This window comes from Microcaecilia unicolor, chromosome 12 (assembly GCF_901765095.1).
Source record: "Microcaecilia unicolor chromosome 12, aMicUni1.1, whole genome shotgun sequence".
Lineage (NCBI taxonomy): Eukaryota > Metazoa > Chordata > Amphibia > Gymnophiona > Siphonopidae > Microcaecilia > Microcaecilia unicolor.
In genome coordinates this window covers 106,882,843-106,905,561 of record NC_044042.1, presented here as the reverse complement: position 1 = coordinate 106,905,561, position 22,719 = coordinate 106,882,843, and the positions used below count along the sequence as shown (strand labels likewise).

General features: G+C 46.0%; 1 protein-coding gene across 2 annotated transcripts in view; it reads right to left on the bottom strand.

Moving 5' to 3' along the window:
- Positions 1 to 22,719, bottom strand: part of MPP3 (membrane palmitoylated protein 3) — a 178,200-nt gene that overhangs the window by 6,688 nt on the left and 148,793 nt on the right. For both annotated transcript variants that reach the window (XM_030221016.1, XM_030221015.1), the window contains 2 exons: positions 17,745 to 17,838; positions 10,530 to 10,638 (listed from right to left, as the gene is read on the bottom strand). In XM_030221016.1, coding sequence (XP_030076876.1) covers positions 10,530 to 10,638; positions 17,745 to 17,838 — 203 coding nt within the window. The remainder of the gene's footprint in view (positions 1 to 10,529; positions 10,639 to 17,744; positions 17,839 to 22,719) is intronic.

Sequence of the window (22,719 nt, the reverse complement as noted above, 5' to 3'; positions counted from 1 at the left end):
CTGTGCTGGGGCTGGTGGGCAGACTTATACGGTCTATGCCAGAGCTGGTGGTTGGGAGGCGGGGATAGGGCTGGCCAGACTTATACGAAGTCTGGCCAGCCCTATCCCCGCCTCCCAACCACCAACCCCGCCTCCCAACCACCAGCTCTGGCACAGACCGTATAAGTCTGCCCAGCACTATCCCCGCCTCCCAGCCACCAACCTCGCCTCCCAACCACCAGCTCTGGCACAGACCGTATAAGTCTGCCCAGCACTATCCCTGCCACCCACCACCGGCTCTGGCACAGACCGTATAAGTCTGCTCAGCACTATTCCCGCCTCCCGCCTCCCAACCACCAACTCCGCCTCCCAACCACCAGCTCTGGCACAGACCGTATAAGTCTGCCCAGCACTATCCCTGCCACCCACCACCGGCTCTGGCACAGACCGTATAAGTCTGCCCAGCACTATCCCCGCCGCCCAACCACCAGCCCCGGCACAGACCGTATAAGTCTGCCCAGCACTAGTCCCGCCTCCCAACCACCAGCCCCAGCACAGACCGTATATGTCTGCCCACACTAGCCCCGCCTCCCAACCACCAGCTCTGCCACCCATTCTAGGCTAAGCTCTGCCTAGGGAAGTCTCTACTGCGCATTTGCGAGTGAGTTCGGTCACTTGCCGTTTATATGTTTGATAGACCTCCCAACTGGCAATGATATACCAGGTGCCAGGGACTCTCTCATCCTCCACTTCCCAACATACAAAAACATAAAATACACATCTACTGGACAAAAGCTTTTCTCATCTTGGTTCTAAATGGTGGAACTCCATCCCAAAGGAAATAAGCCTCATTTATTTGGACTTTGCTCACACCTTTTAAGTAGTAGCCAGCTGGCCTTACGGAGTTTAAGGGGGGTTTGGACAGATTCCTGAGGGAAAAGTCCATTGAACATTATTAATTTTTTTTGGGGGGGAGGGGGTTGCCGGGTTCTTAAAGCCTGGATTGGCCGCTGTCGGAGACAGGATGCTGGACTTGATGGATCCTTGGCCTTTTCCCAGTATGGCGGTGCTTATGTGAAGGCTCACAATCTAAGGGGTCCTTTTACTAAGGTGCGCTGAAAATGGCCTGTGGTAGTGTAGGCGCAGGTTTGCGGCGCACGCAGAGTCATTTTTCAGCGCACCTGTAAAAAAGGCCTTCTTAAAATTTTTGCCTAAAATGGACGTGCGGCAAAATGAAAATTGCCCCGCGCGTCCATTTTGGGTCTCAGACCTTACCGCCAGCCATTGACCTAGCGGTAAAGTCTCACGCGGTAACCGGCGGTAATGACCTACACACGTCAAATGCCACTTGGCGCACGTCCGATGCGCGCGGCACAAAATAAAAATTATTTTTCAGCTGCGTGTATCGGACATGCGGCAAAAATGAAATTACCGCAAGAGCCATGCAGTAACTCCATTTTGGCGCACGTTGGGCGCGTGTAGACGCTTACGCAGCTTAATAAAAGTGCCCCTTGTTTGTACCTGAGACAATCAACAATTATCTTACTTTCTGCAAATTCCTAAAAAGTTTCCTTTTTAAAATGTTTCTATTACAAGATGTCTAAACTTCTTCGTTTGCCTGTCATGCCTAATTACTCTTGTAATCCATGTGTTCATTAATATTCTTTTCATTGTAATACTTTAAATTGTACATTAGCCACATTGAACTGATAACAAATAAATGTTCTATTCAATGTGGAAGCTCAAACGATTAAAACCTTTCTTCCCAAGAGCAACTTTTCGATACCTAATACAATCAATGGTCCTAAGCCATGCAGATTATTGCAACGGAATCTACGCGGGCCGCAAAGAACAACTCATAAAAAAACTCCAGACCGCCCAAAATACAGCAGCCAGGCTGATATTCAGCAAAACACGCTTCGAAAGTGCCAAACCCTTCCGAGAAAAGTTGCATTGGCTCCCAATCAAAGAACGGATCATCTTCAAAATCTGCACCTTAGTCCACAAAATCATGTATGGCGTAGTCCCAGAATACATGACAGACCTCATAGACTTACCAATGAGAAACAAAGCCAGATTGTCAAGATCCTACCTAAACCTACACTACCCAAATTGCAAAGGACTGAAATACAAAACAACTTACGCAGCCGGCTTCTCCTACATAAGCGCACAACGATGGAATGGGCTCCCAAAAGATGTGAAAACAATCCATGACCACTTGAACTTCAGGAAATCACTAAAAACCAACCTCTTCAAACAGGCTTACACCAACGACCCCACGTAACCCTCTTCACCTACCAACACAGCATGACTATGATCGAACAGGACATCACGCAATCTTCATCCATTTCGACCCTCCACTTATACCTCATACGATCACTATACAACCTTGTATCTGTTATCCACCGACTGGGCAAACGCCTTTGACGGTACTATATAAGCCACATTGAGCCTGCAAATAGGTGGGAAAATGTGGAGTACAAATGCAATAAATAAATAAATAAATAAAATAATCTTATTTTGAATAATGTGGGATATAAAAATTCCAATAAATAAATAATATATTCAGGGTGCTTAAACAAACATTTAAAATACTGCAAGATTGATTTTGAATGCAAGGAGATTTGAACATGTAACACATCTGTCAATCAAATCACATTGGCTACTGGTTAAAGCTCATATACCAGGGGCAGATTGAGGGTGGTCTGGGCCTCCCGCCCTGCCACTGCAGCCGACGCTCCTGTTACCCTGGTCCTACCTGATGTGTCCTGGTAGTCTGGTGGCCTCTGCAGGGGGGGCATGTTCTTTCCTGCCCACTGCGCTGCTATTCCCCCACCTGCCAGCGCCGCCGTGTTTTCAAAATGGTGGCTGAGATTTCCTGCTGTAGTCTTGTGGATCTCACGCGTCTTGGCTGTCATTTTTAAATTACAGTGGTGCTGGGTGGGAAGGGGAGTAGTGGCAGCCCAGCGGGCCGGGCAGGAAAGAACATGTTCCCCCCGCAGAGGCCACTAGATCACCAGTGGTGCGCCGGGCATCTGGGCAGAGACTCTGGGCCCTCGGGCACTGCCCGGTTGCCCGAATGGTCAATCTGCCCCTGTCATATACTTTTCAAATTGGGAGATTGTATTTGGGACAACTCAATACATGCTTAAATTAATCTGAATAATCTCGACAAACACAGAAACTCGTTCGAACGATTGTGTATCTCTGACCTTTCCGTCAATTCTAAGCATTAAATATAAATCAGCTCTTACATCATCTTCTGGCTTTCAAGCAGCTAAATTTTGGAACGTTTTACCTTTAAATATAAGAACTGGAAACAATTTAGAAGTCTTTTTGCAAGCAGATGGAGACTTTTATTCAGCAAATTCTATAATGTTTAATTCTACTTCATGTTGATCTATTTAATTTTTGACATCCCAGAAATATACATCGGTTAGCATATCTGGGTTTAAAAAAAAGGTTTGGACAAATTCCTGGAGGAAAAGTACATAGTCTGCTGTTGAGACAGAAATGGGAAGTAACTGCTTGCCCTGGAATTTGTAGCATGGAATGTTGCTACTCTTTAGGGTTCCAGAATCTTGCTATTCATTAGGGTTCTACATGGAATGTTGCTACTCTTTGAGATTCTGCATGGAATCTTGTCACTCTTTAGGGTTCCAGAATCTTGCAATTCTTTGGGGTTCTACATGGAATGTTGCTACTCTTTGAGATTCTGCATGGAATCTTGTCACTCTTTAGGATTCCAGAATCTTGTCACTCTTTAGGATTCCAGAATCTTGCTGCTATTTGGGGTTCCACATGGAATCTTCTCACTCTGTAGGATTCCAGAATCTTGCTATTCTTTGGGGTTCTACATGGAATGTTGCTACTCTGAGATTCTGCATGGAATCTTGTCACTCTTTAGGGTTCCAGAATCTTGCAATTCTTTGGGGTTCTACATGGAATGTTGCCACGATTTGGGTTTCTGCCAGGTAAGACCATCTATGGTTCCTCTTTCCCTTATCTCAGCACTCAATTGTGGAATGGGTTGCCTCGAGAGGTTAAATTCACTCCTGATCACCCGACCTTTAAGAAGCAACTCAAGACCTTCGTATTTGGCAGAGCATATGCCGTGGACCCTTCTGGTGCCATGCCCTTTTAACCCACGGCTCTCTCTGTGATAATTTCTCACCTCCCCTCTTCCTTTCCTCCTCAGCTATTTCTTTCTCCCTCTTGTGACCTTGTATTTTGTACTATTGTTTGCATATTAACTATTGTACGCCACATTGAGCCTGCCCTTGGGTGGGAATACGGTGGGATATAAATGTTATAAATAAATAAATAAAATAATTTTGACCTGGCTTGGCCACTATTTGGAAAACAAGATACTGGGCTAGATGGACCACTGGTCTGACCCAGTATGGCTACTCTTGTGTTCTTATGAATGTTTTTGGTAACTGCAGTATAAAAGTAACCATATCATATCATTATCTGGTTAGTGTCACTGAATATTCCTCTGGATGGCATTTATCTGGTTAGCAGCATCTGCTAACCCAGGGGTGGGCAACCTCAGTCCTCGAGGGCTGCAACTCAGTCGGGTTTTCAGGATTTCCCCAATGAACATGCATGAGATCTATTTGCATGCATATTTGGGAAATTCTGGAAACTCGACTGGGTTGCAGCCCTTCAGGACCAAGATTGCCCACCCCTGAGCAAACCAAGCAGTCATAGGAATAAGATCACAAGAGAGTGCAGAGGAGTTAAATTCACAACCCTGTCCTCTTAGGATATCTGTAATGAATATGCATGAGAGACATGCATACACTGGAGACCCGGGGTATGAAAATCGCCTACCCAGAAAGGGGAAGGGAAATGGGACTTGATATACCGCCTTTCTGAGGTTTTTGCAACTACATTCAAAGTGGTTTACATATATTCAGGTACTTATTTTGTACCAGGGGCAATGGAGGGTTAAGTGACTTGCCCAGAGTCACAAGGAGCTGCAGCGGGAATTGAACCCAGCTCCCCAGGATCAGAGTCCGCTGCACTAACCACTAGGCTACTCCTCCACTCATTCCACCAATAAGAGCCAACCTCATCAGTGATGTCACAATGGCTTGATTGCCCGATACTTGGCTCACTTGTGATGTCATGATGCCTCATTCCACCAATAAGAGCCAACCTCATCAGTGATGTCACAATGGCTTGGCTCACTTCTGATATTGTGATGTCATAAGGGAAAGGGGGAAAGGGAAATGGGACTTGATATACCGCCTTTCTGAGGTTTTTGCAGCTACATTCAAAGCGGTTTACATATATTCAGGTACTTATTTTGTACCAGGGGCAATGGAGGGTTAAGTGACTTGCCCAGAGTCACAAGGAGCTACATTGGGAATCGAACTCAGCTCCCCAGGATCAAAGTCCACTGCACTAACCACTAGGCTACTCTTCCACTCCAGAATTAGGTGCGATTCCAGGACAGGGTTGGAAAGCTGCTGTAAATCCCTTCAGATTCTGTTCAGACACCAGCAAACGGTACTTGCTGTTCTTTTCCATCTCGGTGTGACGCTAATCTCCATGTAAAACAAACAGCCGACTCTTCTATTTTTAATCAGCTAATGCAAAATGAACACTGTCACAAATTAAGTTAAGGGCATGGGGGATAAAGGGAAAGTTGCACACACACAGCAAGCAGCTGCTCCAGCAGAGATATCCACGGCACTGCAAGCCACTGCCAGAGCAGGGCAGCAACAGGACCCCAAGTCCACAACTCCTTCTCAAGTAAGTTAAGATTATTTTCAACAGCAGGGTTGTCTAACTTGTGAGAATGGTGTTTTATTGGGCACATTTCACTTAAACGGTAACAGCTACTGAGAAGGGTCTATTCATCTGTCTGTCTGTATACATCTGTTTACACATGTGCATGATGTCACTCCCCCTGAAAAGCCAGTGGGAGTCCCCGTCCTGCCGGCAGAGGGAGAAGAGCAGAAGGGTGAAAGTGCCAGTGGAAGTTGTGATGGCAGACGAGGCACAGCTGCACAGTGAAGGGTAGGGGGCTACAGAGGAGGAAAAGTGAAGGGGCAGAACTGAAGGGAAGGTCCCCCTGACCCCACTCCCGACACCGGATCTCCAGCCCCCCCTAACTCCCATCCCCAGCAATTCTAAGAAGTCCCTGGTGGCTCAGTGGCGACCGACACAGGTTCAGGGAGGGCTGGAAATCCAGTGGGTCTCAAGCCCCCTCCAACCCCCCCCCCCCCCCCCCCCCCCCAGCATTAGCAAGAAGTCCCTGATGAGCCAGTGGGCCGCTGTCAATCCCCCTACTCCCCTTACCTTGAGTTAGAGGAGGGAGGTGGCCTCCCTCCTCTTCCTTCGATGCCGCCTGGAAAATGGCGGCGCCCAGCTCTGCCCAGTGTATCCTGGGATGCGTTGGGCGGGTCTTCACACCATATAAGGATCAGCCCTCCCTGGGGGAGGGGGGGTCGGGGGGACCGGAGGTCTGCCGGACTTCCAGCCCCCATTTTGCCTTGCTCGGGGCGGGGTAGTTGGGGTCTGGTGGTCTCATGGACTTCCAGCCCCAGTTTGACAGCTCTGGGCTTTTGACCTGTCAAACAAGTGCGGGAGGATTCCTCCCGCACTTCTACCCCACAATCAGAGAGAATTGCGTGCTTCAATTTGCATGCAATTATCTCTGGTCATTGGTGCAGTAAAGCCCTGCGCTGTTCCAGCGCTATTTTTAGAGCGCTGTTTGGGGCTTTCGATCATCTGCTTGTTTGGATGTGAGGACTTAAATCCTGGCGAGCAAGCCCCCAATTTTTGTAACACTGTACGTAATTCTTTGGCAAACCCCTGACCCACCCATGTCCTCCCATAGCCCAAGTCCCCTTTTCAATTACACATGAGAGGATTTGGGCACAAATCTTTATAGAATCGTGTGCAGCCAGATCTGTGCCAATCAACATAACTGATTAACAAACAATTATTGATTGTTAACAGTTCGTTAACTAACGTATTTGCGCGTGGATCTCAGGATTGTGCGTAATTTTAGGTGTGGTTATGCCAGCATAGGCACGTATTTATTATTTAATTTATTTACCGCCTTTTTGAAGGAATTCACTCAAGGCAGTGTACAGTAAGAATAGATCAAACGTGAGCAATAGACAATTAAAGCAGTAAAAATATTCAAATAACTATACAAAGTACGGACTAGTATACTACTTACGTCAACACAATATGTAATAGAACATTTTAATTGACCTCATAAGGGTATAAGCAAAGATGGAACGTATAGATAGGTAAGAGAGTAAGAGGAGTTAGAAAATAAGATAGGAAACAGAGAGTAGGGTTAAATGGTCACTATTCGCAATGGAGAAGGGTAATTAGTGGGGTCCCTCAGGGATCTGTGCTGGGACCGTTGCTTTTTAACATTTTCATAAATGACCTAGAGGTGGAGGTAACTAGCGAGGTTATCAAATTTGCAGATGGCACAAAGTTGTTTAAGGTCGTCAAATCGCGGGAAGATTGTGAAAAGTTGCAAGAAGATATTGCGAGACTAGGAGACTGGGCGTTTAAATGGCAGATGACGTTTAATGTGAGCAAGTGCAAAGTGATGCATGTGGGAAAGAGGAACCCAAACTATAGCTGCGTCATGCAAGGTTCAGCATTAGGAGTTACGGAACGAGAAAGGGACCTGAGAGTCATCATTGATGATACGTTGAATGAGGTGGTGGAAATGAAAACGGTAACGGAATTCAAACATGCGTGGGATAAACATAAAGGAATCCTGTTCAGAAGGAATGGATCCTAAGGAACTTAGCCGAGATTGGGTGGCAGAGCTGGTGGCGGGAGGCGGGACTGGTGGTTGGGAGGCGGGGATAGTGCTGGGCAGATTTATATGGTCTGTGCCAGAATCGGTGGTGGGAGGCGGGGCTGGTAGTTGGGAGGCGGGGATAGTGCTGGGCAGACTTATACGGCCTGTGCCTTGAAAAGGACAGGTACAAATCAAGGTAAGGTATACACAAAAAGTAGCACATATGAGTTTATCTTGTTGGGCAGACTGGATGGACCGTGCAGGTCTTTTTCTGCCATTATCTACTATGTTACTATCTTCTGCTCAGTGTGCTGCTGCAGCTAAGAAACCAAATAGAATGTTAGGTATTATTAGGAAAGGGATGGAAAACAAAAATGAGGATATTATAATGCCACTTTATCGGTCCATGGTGCGACCACACCTAGAGTATTGTGTTCAATTCTGGTCGCAGCACCTCAAAAAAGATACAGTGGAATTAGAAAAGGCACAGAGAAGGGCGACGAAGATGATTAAGGGGATGGGACGACATTCCTATGAGGAAAGGCTAAAACGACTGGGGCTCGTCAGCTTGGAGAAAAGGTGGTGAGGTGTGATATGATAGAGGTATGTAAAATGAGTGGAGTGGAAAAGATAGATATGGAGCGTCTGTTTACGCTTTCCAAAAATACTAGGACAAGGAGGCATGCGATGAAGCTGGACTGAAGAAAGTTTAAAACAAATAAGAGGAAAATTTTCTTTACACAGCGCGCAATTCGACTCTGGAATTCATTGCCGGAGAATGTGGTTAAAGCGGTTAGCTTAGCAGAGTTTAAGAAAGGTTTGGACGGCTTCCTGAAGGAAAAGGCCATAGAATGTTATAAATGGACGTAGGGAAAAATCCACTATTTCTGGGACAAGCAGTACAAAAAGCTTTGCTCCGTGGATCTTGTCGGGTGATTGTGACCTGGATGGGCCACTGTCGGAGACAGGGTGCTGGGCTAGATGGACCTTTGGTCTGTCCCAGTGTAGCGATACTTATGTCTTAAGGTGGCTAATTTAAAGAAAGGTGCACAAGAGGTCAGAGAGATGGTTAAATATTATCTCAGCTAGGGGAGGAATGTATGAACGCATGTAGATGCCTGTTATGCCAGCATTCTATAAGAAGAGTAGGCATCTACTTGCCCTCTTTATGCACAGCTTGACTTACTCTGGCTAAATTCACCCTTGCAAGCACTGAAACGTAGTTCCTGACTCTCAGGTCCTACAGCCTGGCAGAACCTGAGGCCAACTCACTGGAGACACAGGCCCTGTTGCTCAAGAATTTTTCACCGACGTGAAATTATTTTGCTCCTTTTATTTTTTTGTTACATTTGTACCCTGCGCTTTCCCACTCATGGCAGGCTCAACGCGGCAGGCAATAGAGGGTTAAGTGACTTGCCCAGAGTCACAAGGAGCTGCCTGTGCCTGAAGTGGGAATCAAACTCAGTTCCCCAGGACCAAGGTCCGCCACCCTAACCACTAGGCCACTCCTCCACTGTTGCTACTATTTGAGATTCTACATGGAATGTTGCTAGTGGAATAGCAACATTCCATGTAGAATCTCCAATAGTAGGAACATTCCATGTAGAATCTCCAATAGTAGGGTCGTTATCTCTGATATAATAAAGACTGTTGGACTCACGTCTCCAGTGGTGAATCGTCTATTAGTCTCTACTTTTGCCTTCTGTGATTCGTCATCGTAGAGAACTTTTCCTGTTCTATATTTTGAATCTCCAATAGTAGCAACATTCCATGTAGAATCTCCAGTAGTATCTATTTTATTTTTGTTACATTTGTACTCTGCGCTTTCCCACTCATGGCAGGCTCAATGCGGCTTACATGGGGCAATGGAGGGTTAAGTGACTTGCCCAGAGTCACAAGGAGCTGCCTGTGCCTGAAGTGGGAATCGAACTCAGTTCCTCAGTTCCCCAGGACCAAAGTCCACCACCCTAACCACTAGACCACTCCTCCACTCCACGTTTTTCCCTGACGGTTGGTAACCCTGCACAATGGACTTCTGGTACCACTGTCTTCTTTATAACTAACTCAGGAAAGCTCTGTAGATATACATATAAAGTAGCACCATGTAAAGATGATGCTGGGAGAGACTGAGTCCAACCCACCGCTAACAGCTAATGCCCTGTACCATACACCATCAAAGAAAAATGTGTGTCCAATCTGCTGTTAAAAATCTGGTTAACTGACCTGTTCCACTGCATGACCGAATGTTCCTCCCAAGTGGAGGAGTGGCCTAATGGTTAGTGCAGCCAGGTTCAATTTGCACTGCTGCCTAACGGTCGGCAGTGGGTTAAGATCCTGGGGAACCAGGTTCAATTGTTTCTGCAGCTCCGTGTGACCCTGGGCGAGTCACTTAGCCCTCCATTGCCCCAGGTACAATATATTTAAGATTGTGAACCCACCAGGGACAGTGCAAGTCCCTGAATAGTTATATATGTAAATCGCCTTGATTTACGCTTCAATAGAAGGTGGTATGTCAAAAATTGGTAAACTTAGACTTAAGGAGAATCTCTCCTGCTTAAATTTAAGCCCAAGGGGCCTGTCTACAAGGGAGAGGGAGAGTGACATGTACCCCCAAGCATGTAGGATTTACCCCCTCATTTCTCTCATCTGTAGGGTTAAACAAACACAATCCCTTCAACTCCTCCAGACTCTCTCCTCATCCTCCCTAAACCCAAATGGAATCCCCCACAGCTGGGTCTGAAAAAACTAAGCAAGAACTTACATCAGGCTGCAATTCCACCAAGCATGTCTTATTTTTAGCCATAACGGATCGGATCGACTGCAAGCTTGTCCCGTAGAGATTTTCCTTATACTCTCCTTGCTCGAGAAAGCTATAAAAATAAAAAGACAAAAGAACAGGTGGAAAGGGTAATTCTTTTTTTTTTATTTATAGACATTTTAATAAACATAGTATTCAATGAAGAATAATAATACACAATGTGTGAAAAAGTAAGGAAATAACAAACTTCTATCGTCCACAAATTAAAGGAAAATGATCCAAGAATTAGGAAAAATAATCAAACTATAAGTATCAAGCTTATAAACATTCTATTAAATCAAATCAAAGACCGTGCTGTGCCTTGTTGACTTATTCCAAGCTGCAATACAGTGTTACATTTGGGTCTAAATTTTCACAATACTCCTCTCTTTGCCTTTTAAGAAAATATCCAACTGTTTGGGTTCAAAAAATTGATATTGCTTAGTGTGGAGTAAAATCCTGCACACACAAGGAAATTTCAAAAGAAAGTTTGCTCCCAGGGCCGCATAACAAGAAATGACTTGCGTCGCTTTTGGGTTTCCCTAGACGTCTGGGAAAACCCTTACTTTTGAACCCAGAAATAAAGAATTTAAGTGTCTTAAGGAAAGTCTGAGTACTGCATCTCTATCTAGTTCTAAAGCGAAAGTCACCAGCAAAGTAGTCCTTTGCGTGACCACCTTCAAAGAAGATTCCAGGAAAGCCGTCAAATTCATTGCACTTTGAGAATTTAATTTTTCTGGAGCTTGCCCAGCTATCTGAATCTAATATGCCCTCGTAATTGGTGGCAATGAATTCTCAGGCATTCCCAAAATATCAACTAGATATTTCTTAACCATTTGCACAGGTGATTTTGGAAAGTTTATAATACGCAGGTTAAGTCTCTTAGATTGATTTTCCAGATACTCCATGCGTCTAGAAGCAAAGTTCCTTTCTTTAACCAATGTTTGTTCCAAAAGATTCATTTTTTCAACTTTTTCAGAGAGGTTTTTTACTTCATCTGCATGAACCTCGTTAATTTGCAATTGCTTAAGTGCAGACTCAGCCAAAACTTTGATAGTTTCAGTATTCTTTGAAATAGTAGATTGCAAGGTTAAGAGAGTTGTGGAATTCAGGTCCCAAAGTGACTCTAAGGTCACTACAGCAGGTTTTTTAAACTTCCCTTCATCAAAAACCAGAGGAGACGCTTGAACTACTTGTTCCAGGCTACTCACGATTGTAGAATCCACAACAGAAGCAGTTTTCTTCTCTGGGACAATCCTTTGTTCAGCGGTTGTTCCTTCTGCTGCCAGCAAGTTCCCTCCCTGCTCGCTCCCCTCACCACCTTGGGTTGAAGCTGCATGACTTGCCTGGAGGCTCTCTCTTCCTGGTTGAGGGGGCGCTGCAAGAAAAACAGGGCTAAGGGAAGCCCCGTCGCCACTGTCGGTCAGCGCCGAGACGCTGACACCAGCTGCAGGAGTAGAAGTCAACGCGGCTCCGGACGCTATTCCAAAGTGTTCGAGCGTCCACTGTGAGAGCAGAGGTTTACCGCCAGGGTCAGAGGGAGTATCCCTGACTTTCCCTCGTCACTTCCCCATCTCAGCGACGGATAATGTAGCTCTTTCCAGGTCTGCTAGTTCACAACCTCGGAGCGCATCCGTTGGCGCGAGTCAAACCGTCGCCATCTTGGATCCCCTCCCAATCGGAAAGGGTAATTCTTATTGTTGAGAAATTACATCTTTTTTTTAACGACAAACTTTCTTTCAACCTTCTCAGATATGTTTATTTATTTATTTATTAGGATTTATTTACCACCTTTTTGAAAGAATTCACTCAGAGCCCCTTTTATTAAGTCGAATTAGGCGCTTACATGTGCCCAACTAGAGTTACCGCCCAGTTACCGAGTGGCCCTTGTAGTAATTTCAATTTTGGTGCACATCTGAAAAATACCTTTTACTTTCTGGTGCGCGTAGCGGATGCACGCCAAGTGGCAACTGACGCGCGTAGGTCATTATGGCCCAAATTCTTTACCACTAGGTCTATGGCTGGTGGTAAGGTCTCAGACCCAAAATGGACGCGCAGCAATTTTGATTTTGCCGCACGTCCATTTTCGGCAAAAAAAGGGGCCTTTTTTACAGGTGCGCTGAAAAATGATTCTGTGTGCGCCAAAAACCAGCGCTTACACTACCGCATTCTTCAGCGCGCCTTTGCAAAAGGACCCCTCAAGGAGATGTACACCGCCTTTTTGAAGGAATTCACTCAAGGCGGTGTACAGTAAGAATAAATCAGACATAAGCAATAGACAATTACAGTAGTAAAAATATTCAAATAATACAAGGTATAGCATAGTATAGTACTTACAATGTCAACACAACATAGTAACATAGTAGATGACGGCAGAAAAAGACCTGCACGGTCCATCTAGTCTGCCCAACAAGATAAACTCATAAGTGCTACTTCTTGTGTATACCTTACCTTGATTTGTATCTGCCATTTTCAGGACACAGACCGTAGAAGTCTTGCCCAGAACTAGCCCCATTTTTAGGACACAGACCGTAGAAGTCTTGCCCAGAACTAGCCCCACCACCCAAACATCAGCCCCGCCTCCCAATCTCGGCTAAGCTTCCGAGGATCCATTCCTTCTGCACAGGATTCCTTTATGTTTATCCCACGCATGCTTGAATTCTGTTACCGTTTTCATCTCCAACACCTCCCTCGGGAGGGCATTCCAAGCATCCACCACTCTCTCCGTGAAGAAATACTTCCTGACATTTTTCTTGAGTCTGCCCCCCTTCAATCTCATTTCATGTCCTCTCGTTCTACCACCTTCCCATCTCCAGAAAAGGTTCGTTTGCGGATTAATACCTTTCAAATATTTGAACGTCTGTATCATATCACCCGTTTCTCCTTTCCTCCAGGGTATACATGTTCTGGTCAACAAGTCTCTCCTCATACGTCTTGTAACGCAAATCCCAATATGTAATAGAATATTTTAATAGACAGCATAGGGTATAAGCAAAGATGGAACATACAGATAGTTAAGAGAGTAAGAGGAGTTAGAAAATGAGGTGACTAATTTAAAAGAAAGTTGCACATGAGGTCAGAGAGATGGCTAAACGTTATCTCAGCTAGGGTAGGAGTGGATAAACACGTCCTGCTGCATTATGTGCAGCCTGTTATCAGAAGCATGTCACCCCCACGACAGCAGAGGACATCTAAGCATTACGGTCAACTCCAAAATCCCTTTATCATCCACCCCACTACCCTGCCCCCTCTCCTCCCTGTATCCCCATGCCCACAGTTACAAAGGCAGGATTGAAATTCTTTCGCCAACAGATAGATATAATTCTTAACTGAAAATCAGAATTCGATTTAGACACAGAAGCTACACCTCATTCGATGCACGGGATTCAAATTCTTTCTTCAAATTGAGTCTGCCCCCCTTCAATCTCATTTCATGTCCTCTCGTTCTACCACCTTCCCATCTCCGGAAAAGGTTCGTTTGCGGATTAATACCACACTCCTCTACTTAAGATGGAAGATACCGCATACAGCCGCATGAAACGGCTACCACACTCCTCTACTTAAGATGGAAGATACCGCATACAGCCGCATGAAACGGCTACCACACTCCTCTACATTCAAATTGTCTTAAATTATCTCTACCATAACATCTTTTGTACTTGTCCCCTGCCGGACTTGGCAAATGCCTTTACAGTACTATGTAAGCCACATTGAGCCTGCAAATAGGTGGGAAAATGTGGGATACAAATGTAACAAATTAATAAATAAAGCTGGGAGTTTTATTCATGAGGAATGCATTTCAATGTGTTTAATAAGTGAGCACTCCAATGAAAGTTGATTTCTTTTCCGTCTTCAAATCTAGGCTAAAAGCCCACCTTTTTGATGCTGCTTTTAACTCCTAACCCTTACTCACTTGTTCAGTACTCATGTCTGTTTTATCATTCCCACCTTAGTAATTCCCTTATCCCTTATTTGTCCTGTTTAGATGGTAATTAGAGGTAAGCTCTGTCGAACAGGGACTGTCTCTTTATGTCCAGTGTACAGCGCTGTGCACGTCTAACAGCACTACAGAAATGATAAGTAGCAGTAGTAGCAATGAAAATCAATTTCAGATCACGTTGTCACTATACAGTGGGGGAAATAAGTATTTGATCCCTTGCTGATTTTGTAAGTTTGCCCACTGACAAAGACATGAGCAGCCCATAATTGAAGGGTAGGTTATTGGTAACAGTGAGAGATAGCACATCACAAATTAAATCCGGAAAATCACATTGTGGAAAGTATATGAATTTATTTGCATTCTGCAGAGGGAAATAAGTATTTAATCCCTCTGGCAAACAAGACCTAATACTTGGTGGCAAAACCCTTGTTGGCAAGCACAGCGGTCAGACGTCTTCTGTAGTTGATGATGAGGTTTGCACACATGTCAGGAGGAATTTTGGTCCACTCCTCTTTGCAGATCATCTCTAAATCATTAAGAGTTCTGGGCTGTCGCTAGGCAACTCGCAGCTTCAGCTCCCTCCATAAGTTTTCAATGGGATTAAGGTCTGGTGACTGGCTAGGCCACTCCATGACCCTAATGTGCTTCTTCCTGAGCCACTCCTTTGTTGCCTTGGCTGTATGTTTTGGGTCATTGTCGTGCTGGAAGACCCAGCCACGACCCATTTTTAAGGCCCTGGCGGAGGGAAGGAGGTTGTCACTCAGAATTGTACGGTACATGGCCCCATCCATTCTCCCATTGATGCGGTGAAGTAGTCCTGTGCCCTTAGCAGAGAAACACCCCCAAAACATAACATTTCCACCTCCATGCTTGACAGTGGGGACGGTGTTCTTTGGGTCATAGGCAGCATTTCTCTTCCTCCAAACACGGCGAGTTGAGTTCATGCCAAAGAGCTCAATTTTTGTCTCATCTGACCACAGCACCTTCTCCCAATCACTCTCGGCATCATCCAGGTGTTCACTGGCAAACTTCAGACGGGCCGTCACATGTGCCTTCCGGAGCAGGGGGACCTTGCGGGCACTGCAGGATTGCAATCCGTTATGTCGTAATGTGTTACCAATGGTTTTCGTGGTGACAGTGGTCCCAGCTGCCTTGAGATCATTGACAAGTTCCCCCCTTGTAGTTGTAGGCTGATTTCTAACCTTCCTCATGATCAAGGATACCCCACGAGGTGAGATTTTGCGTGGAGCCCCAGATCTTTGTCGATTGACAGTCATTTTGTACTTCTTCCATTTTCTTACTATGGCACCAACAGTTGTCTCCTTCTCGCCCAGCGTCTTACTGATGGTTTTGTAGCCCATTCCAGCCTTGTGCAGGTGTATGATCTTGTCCCTGACATCCTTAGACAGCTCCTTGCTCTTGGCCATTTTGTAGAGGTTAGAGTCTGACTGATTCACTGAGTCTGTGGACAGGTGTCTTTCATACAGATGACCATTGCCGACAGCTGTCTGTCATGCAGGTAACGAGTTGATTTGGAGCATCTACCTGGTCTGTAGGGGCCAGATCTCTTACTGGTTGGTGGGGGATCAAATACTTATTTCCCTCTGCAGAATGCAAATAAATTCATATACTTTCCACAATGTGATTTTCCGGATTTAATTTGTGATGTGCTATCTCTCACTGTTACCAATAACCTACCCTTCAATTATGGGCTGCTCATGTCTTTGTCAGTGGGCAAACTTACAAAATCAGCAAGGGATCAAATACTTATTTCCCCCACTGTATATTGTTGTATTCACTTTTTAGTCTGGGATTTGGCCTTGAATATCAATAGAAATCAAACAAAATAAAACATGGAAAAGAAAATAAGATGATACCTTTTTTATTGGACATAACTTAATACATTTCTTGATTAGCTTTCGAAGGTTGCCCTTCTTCGTCAGATCGGAAATAAGCAAATGTGGTAGCAGATAGTATATATAAGAGAAACATCAAAGCATTACTTTGACAGTCTGACAGAGTGGGAGGGTGGGGGTATGCATGGGGACATCAAAGCATTTCATTGATATTCTAACAGAATGGGTGTTGGTAGGTGCAGAGCCGTAGCGAGGGGAGCTGACACCCGGGGCGGGTCACCGCTGCACACCCTCCCCCCGGGTGCAGCACGGTGCACCCTCCTCCCGCTGGAGTGCACCCCCCCCCCCCGGAGCGCATACCTGCGGCGAGGGACGGGCGGGAGGGCCGATCCGCCCCGACTGCACGTTGCTGGGGTGTGTCGGCTCCGCGCTGGTTCACTGCTCTCTCTGTCCCGGAACAGGAAGTAACCTGTCCCGACCCCGTCATGACGTATTGACGCGGGGGCGGGACAGAGAGGGAAACTGCGCAAAGCTGCCAAGGGCGCTACCGCTCCCCACCCCCCCCCCCGGCCGAGGTCGCCACTACCGCTCCCCCCACCCGGCCCAGGCCCTCTCTCCGCTACTGAACTTACATCCATTCGCCGGAACACAGCACGCACATCAGCTGAGCTGCCGTCCGCCTTCCTTCCCTGCCTGTGTCCTGCCCTCGCTGACGTTATGTCACACGAGGGCGGGACACAGGCAGAGAAGGAAGGCGGCAGCTCAGCTGATGTGCGTGCTACGTTCCAGCGAATGGATGTAAGTTCAGGAGCGGAGAGAGGGCCTGGGCTGGGTGGAGGGCTGGCGGCGGCGACTCCGGGGGGGGGGGGGGGGAGACGGCAGCGGCGACCTCACGGGGGGGCAGCGGCGACCTCCGAAAACCCCAATACCAGCCCGTTTTAACGGGCTCAACGGCTAGTAATCATCAGAAGCCATAAGAAACCGGGCTGAAGGTGATATTCAAAAACATTTCACTAGCCAGGAATGGTACCTAGCCGGTTAAATGGTACTTAGCTGGCTATCCATGGATTTCAGTGGGAGATAGCTGGCTGTCTCACGCTGAGCATTGCGCCGACCGCGGGAGCTAGCCGGACTAACTCCCACAGTCTGAATATCGGCCCCATTGTGTCTTCCTGAAGGGTTAGGAGTGGTCTAAGTTGAGGAAGGGGGTAATATATTGTTTATTATTGAATTGCATTGTATTTGCATAAGTTTATGGAAATGAAAACTAGCCACAATCCCCTTCCCTAAAGGTCAAGGGACAAGTTATACAGGGGTTTTGATACACATCTGGAAGGAAGCACGTTGTACACAATCTCGTCGGCCATACAAAGGCCCACTTACTTGTTGCTGCGCCCGTCTGCCTCAAAAGATTGCTTGGAGACAAAATGATATTCCACCCCGTCCCTCTCATGACTCTTCCTCGGCCGTGTGGTATCTGAAGGTGAGACAAATGGGAAAGCTCAGGAAAATTTAGTCAGACTCGCTTGTCTCTGTGTTATGGGACAAGATCTCCCAATACAATTAAACAGCAATGATATCAAGGCTAGTCAAAATAGCAATTCACTCAGCTCCTCCCTTGCTGGCTTGAGTCCTCCGACTCCCGTTCCATTCTCTCATCCCTACATAACACGAACAAACCCACAAATTTAAATACACCAGATCACACCCTCTCTATATCAGATAGCCTGAAAATCCTCGGGGTTACAATCGACAGTAACCTTACACTCGAGAGCCAAGTGAACTCTACAACCAAGAAAATGTTCTACTCAATGTGGAAACTCAAACGCGTGAAACCATTCTTCCCGAGGAAAATATTCCGCAATCTGGTACAATCAATGGTACTAAGCCACGCTGACTACTGCAATGGAATCTATGCGGGATGCAAAGAGCAACTCATAATGAAACTTCAGACCACTCAAAACACAGCAGCCAGACTCATATTTGGCAAAACGCAATTTGAAAGCGCCAAACCCCTCCAAGAAAAATTGCACTGGCTCCCAATCAAGGTACGTATTGCGTTCTTTGGTTGCATTGTGTTGCAGGTGTCCATGCGTTTTCATGTTGGGTCGGTGGGGTATGCTCTTTTGAACAGGACCGTTTTTAGTGATTTCCGGAAATTAAGGTGGTCTGGCATAATAGTTTTTACTATTTTTGGCAGTGCGTTCCATAGTTGTGCGCTTAAGTAGGAAAAGCTGGATGCATAGGTGGATTTATATTCGAGTCCTTTGTCGCTTGGGTAGTGGAGGTTTAGGTATGATCGTGTAGATTTAGTGGTATTTCTGGCTGGCAGGTCAATAAGGTCTGTCATTTATCCAGGTGCCTCGCCGTAAATGATTTTATGAACAGTCGTGTAGATTTTGAACGTGATTCGTTCTTTGATTGGTAGCCAAAGCAGTTTTTCTCGGAGTGGTTTGGTGCTGTCAAAACGCGTTTTTCCAAATATAAGCCTGGCTGCTGTGTTTTGGGCGGTTTGAAGTTTTTTTTTATGATTTAATCTTTGCATCCCGCATAGATTCCACTACAGTAGTCTGCATGGAAGAACAAATGGCTAGAAATGTAAGAAGGGGAGACAAAAACTTCATCAGGTATATTAGTGAAAGGAGAAAGACAAAAAAGGGAATTGTAAGACTAAAAGATACAGCGAAACGCTATGTAGATAATGATGAAGAAAAAGCCAATTTGCTAAATACAGTGGGGGAAATAAGTATTTGATCCCTTGCTGATTTTGTAAGTTTGCCCACTGACAAAGACATGAGCAGCCCATAATTGAAGGGTAGGTTATTGGTAACAGTGAGAGATAGCACATCACAAATTAAATCCGGAAAATCACATTGTGGAAAGTATATGAATTTATTTGCATTCTGCAGAGGGAAATAAGTATTTGATCCCCCACCAACCAGTAAGAGATCTGGCCCCTACAGACCAGGTAGATGCTCCAAATCAACTCGTTACCTGCATGACAGACAGCTGTCGGCAATGGTCACCTGTATGAAAGACACCTGTCCACAGACTCAGTGAATCAGTCAGACTCTAACCTCTACAAAATGGCCAAGAGCAAGGAGCTGTCTAAGGATGTCAGGGACAAGATCATACACCTGCACAAGGCTGGAATGGGCTACAAAACCATCAGTAAGACGCTGGGCGAGAAGGAGACAACTGTTGGTGCCATAGTAAGAAAATGGAAGAAGTACAAAATGACTGTCAATCGACAAAGATCTGGGGCTCCACGCAAAATCTCACCTCGTGGGGTATCCTTGATCATGAGGAAGGTTAGAAATCAGCCTACAACTACAAGGGGGGAACTTGTCAATGATCTCAAGGCAGCTGGGACCACTGTCACCACGAAAACCATTGGTAACACATTACGACATAACGGATTGCAATCCTGCAGTGCCCGCAAGGTCCCCCTGCTCCGGAAGGCACATGTGACGGCCCGTCTGAAGTTTGCCAGTGAACACCTGGATGATGCCGAGAGTGATTGGGAGAAGGTGCTGTGGTCAGATGAGACAAAAATTGAGCTCTTTGGCATGAACTCAACTCGCCGTGTTTGGAGGAAGAGAAATGCTGCCTATGACCCAAGAACACCGTCCCCACTGTCAAGCATGGAGGTGGAAATGTTATGTTTTGGGGGTGTTTCTCTGCTAAGGGCACAGGACTACTTCACCGCATCAATGGGAGAATGGATGGGGCCATGTACCGTACAATTCTGAGTGACAACCTCCTTCCCTCCGCCAGGGCCTTAAAAATGGGTCGTGGCTGGGTCTTCCAGCACGACAATGACCCAAAACATATAGCCAAGGCAACAAAGGAGTGGCTCAGGAAGAAGCACATTAGGGTCATGGAGTGGCCTAGCCAGTCACCAGACCTTAATCCCATTGAAAACTTATGGAGGGAGCTGAAGCTGCGAGTTGCCAAGCGACAGCCCAGAACTCTTAATGATTTAAAGATGATCTGCAAAGAGGAGTGGACCAAAATTCCTCCTGACATGTGTGCAAACCTCATCATCAACTACAGAAGACGTCTGACCGCTGTGCTTGCCAACAAGGGTTTTGCCACCAAGTATTAGGTCTTGTTTGCCAGAGGGATTAAATACTTATTTCCCTCTGCAGAATGCAAATAAATTCATATACTTTCCACAATGTGATTTTCCGGATTTAATTTGTGATGTGCTATCTCTCACTGTTACCAATAACCTACCCTTCAATTATGGGCTGCTCATGTCTTTGTCAGTGGGCAAACTTACAAAATCAGCAAGGGATCAAATACTTATTTCCCCCACTGTAGATACTTTTGTTCTGTTTTCACTGAAGAAAATCCTGGAGAAGGACCGCGAGGCAAAAGTACACCTGAGAATGGAATGGATAGAGCACCGTTCATGGAAGAGAGTGTGTATCAACAACTTGGAAAGCTAAAGGTGGACAAAGCCATGGGACCGGACGGGATCCACCCCAGAATACTGAGGGAGCTCAGAGAGATTCTGGCGGGTCCTCTTAAAGATTTGTTTAATAAATCCTTGGAGACGGGAGAGGTTTCGAGGGATTGGAGAACGGCGGAGGTGGTCCCTCTTCACAAAAGTGGTGATAGGGAAGAAGCTGGAAACTACAGGCCGGTAAGCCTCACTTCGGTTATTGGAAAAGTAATGGAAACGATGCTGAAGGAAAGGATAGTGAATTTCCTGGAAGCCAATAAGTTGCAAGATCTGAGACAACATGGTTTTACCAAAGGGAAATCGTGCCAAACGAATCTCATTGAGTTCTTTGATTGGGTGACAGGAGAATTGAATCAGGGACGAGCTATGGACGTAATCTACTTAGATTACAAGCACAGCGGTCAGACGTCTTCTGTAGTTGATGATGAGGTTTGCACACATGTCAGGAGGAATTTTGGTCCACTCCTCTTTGCAGATCATCTTTAAATCATTAAGAGTTCTGGGCTGTCGCTTGGCAACTCGCAAGGCTTTTGACACGGTTCCCCACAGGAGGCTCTTGAATAAACTGGATGGGCTGAAGATAGGACCCGAAGTGGTAAACTGGATTAGGAACTGGTTGACGGGCAGACGCCAGAGGGTGGTGGTGAATGGAGTTCGCTCGGAGGAGGGGAAGGTGAGTAGTGGAGTGCCTCAGGGATCGGTGCTGGGGCCGATTCTGTTCAATATATTTGTGAGTGACATTACCGAAGGGTTACAAGGTAAAGTTTGCCTTTTTGCGGATGACACCAAGATTTGCAACAGAGTGGACACCCCGGAGGGAGTGGAAAACATGAAAAAAGATCTGAAGAAGCTGGAAGAATGGTCTAACGTTTGGCAATTAAAATTCAATGCGAAGAAATGCAAAGTGATGCACTTAGGGAGTAGAAATCCAAGGGAGACGTATGTGTTAGGCGGGGAGAGTCTGATAGGCACGGACGGGGAGAGGGATCTTGGGGTGATAGTATCTGAGGACCTGAAGGCGACGAAACAGTGCGACAAGGCGGTGGCCGTAGCGAGAAGGTTGCTAGGCTGTATAGAGAGAGGTGTGACCAGCAGAAGAAAGGAGGTTTTAATGCCCCTGTATAAGACGTTGGTGAGGCCCCACCTGGAGTATTGTGTTCAGTTTTGGAGGCCGTACCTTGCGAAGGATGTTAAAAAAATGGAAGCGGTGCAAAGAAAAGCTACGAGGATGGTATGGGATTTGCGTTCCAAGACGTATGAAGAGAGACTTGCTGACCTGAACATGTATACCCTGGAGGAAAGGAGGAACAGGGGTGATATGATACAGACGTTCAAATATTTGAAAGGTATTAATCCGCAAACGAATCTTTTCCGGAGATGGGAAGGCGGTAAAACGAGAGGATATGAAATAAGATTGAAGGGGGGCAGACTCAGGAAAGATGTCAGGAAGTACTTTTTCATGGAGAGGGTGGTGGATGCTTGGAATGCCCTCCCGCGGGAGGTGGTGGAGATGAAAACGGTAACGGAATTCAAACACGCGTGGGATATGCATAAAGGAATCCTGTGCAGAAGGAATGGATCCTCAGAACCTTAGCTAAAATTGGGTGGCAGAGCAGGGGGGGGGAAGAGGGGTTGGTGGTTGGGAGGTGTGGATAGTGGAGGGCAGACTTATACGGTCTGTGCCCTGAAAAAGACAGGTACAAATCAAGGTAAGGTATACACATATGAGTTTATCTTGGGCAGACTGGATGGACCGTGTAGGTCTTTTTCTGCCGTCATCTACTATGTTACTATGTTAGTACCATTGTTTGTATCAGGTTTCAAAATATTTCAATGGTGGCATTGCAAAACAAAAACATATCAGTGTTGTAGAGCACAATTTTCTCT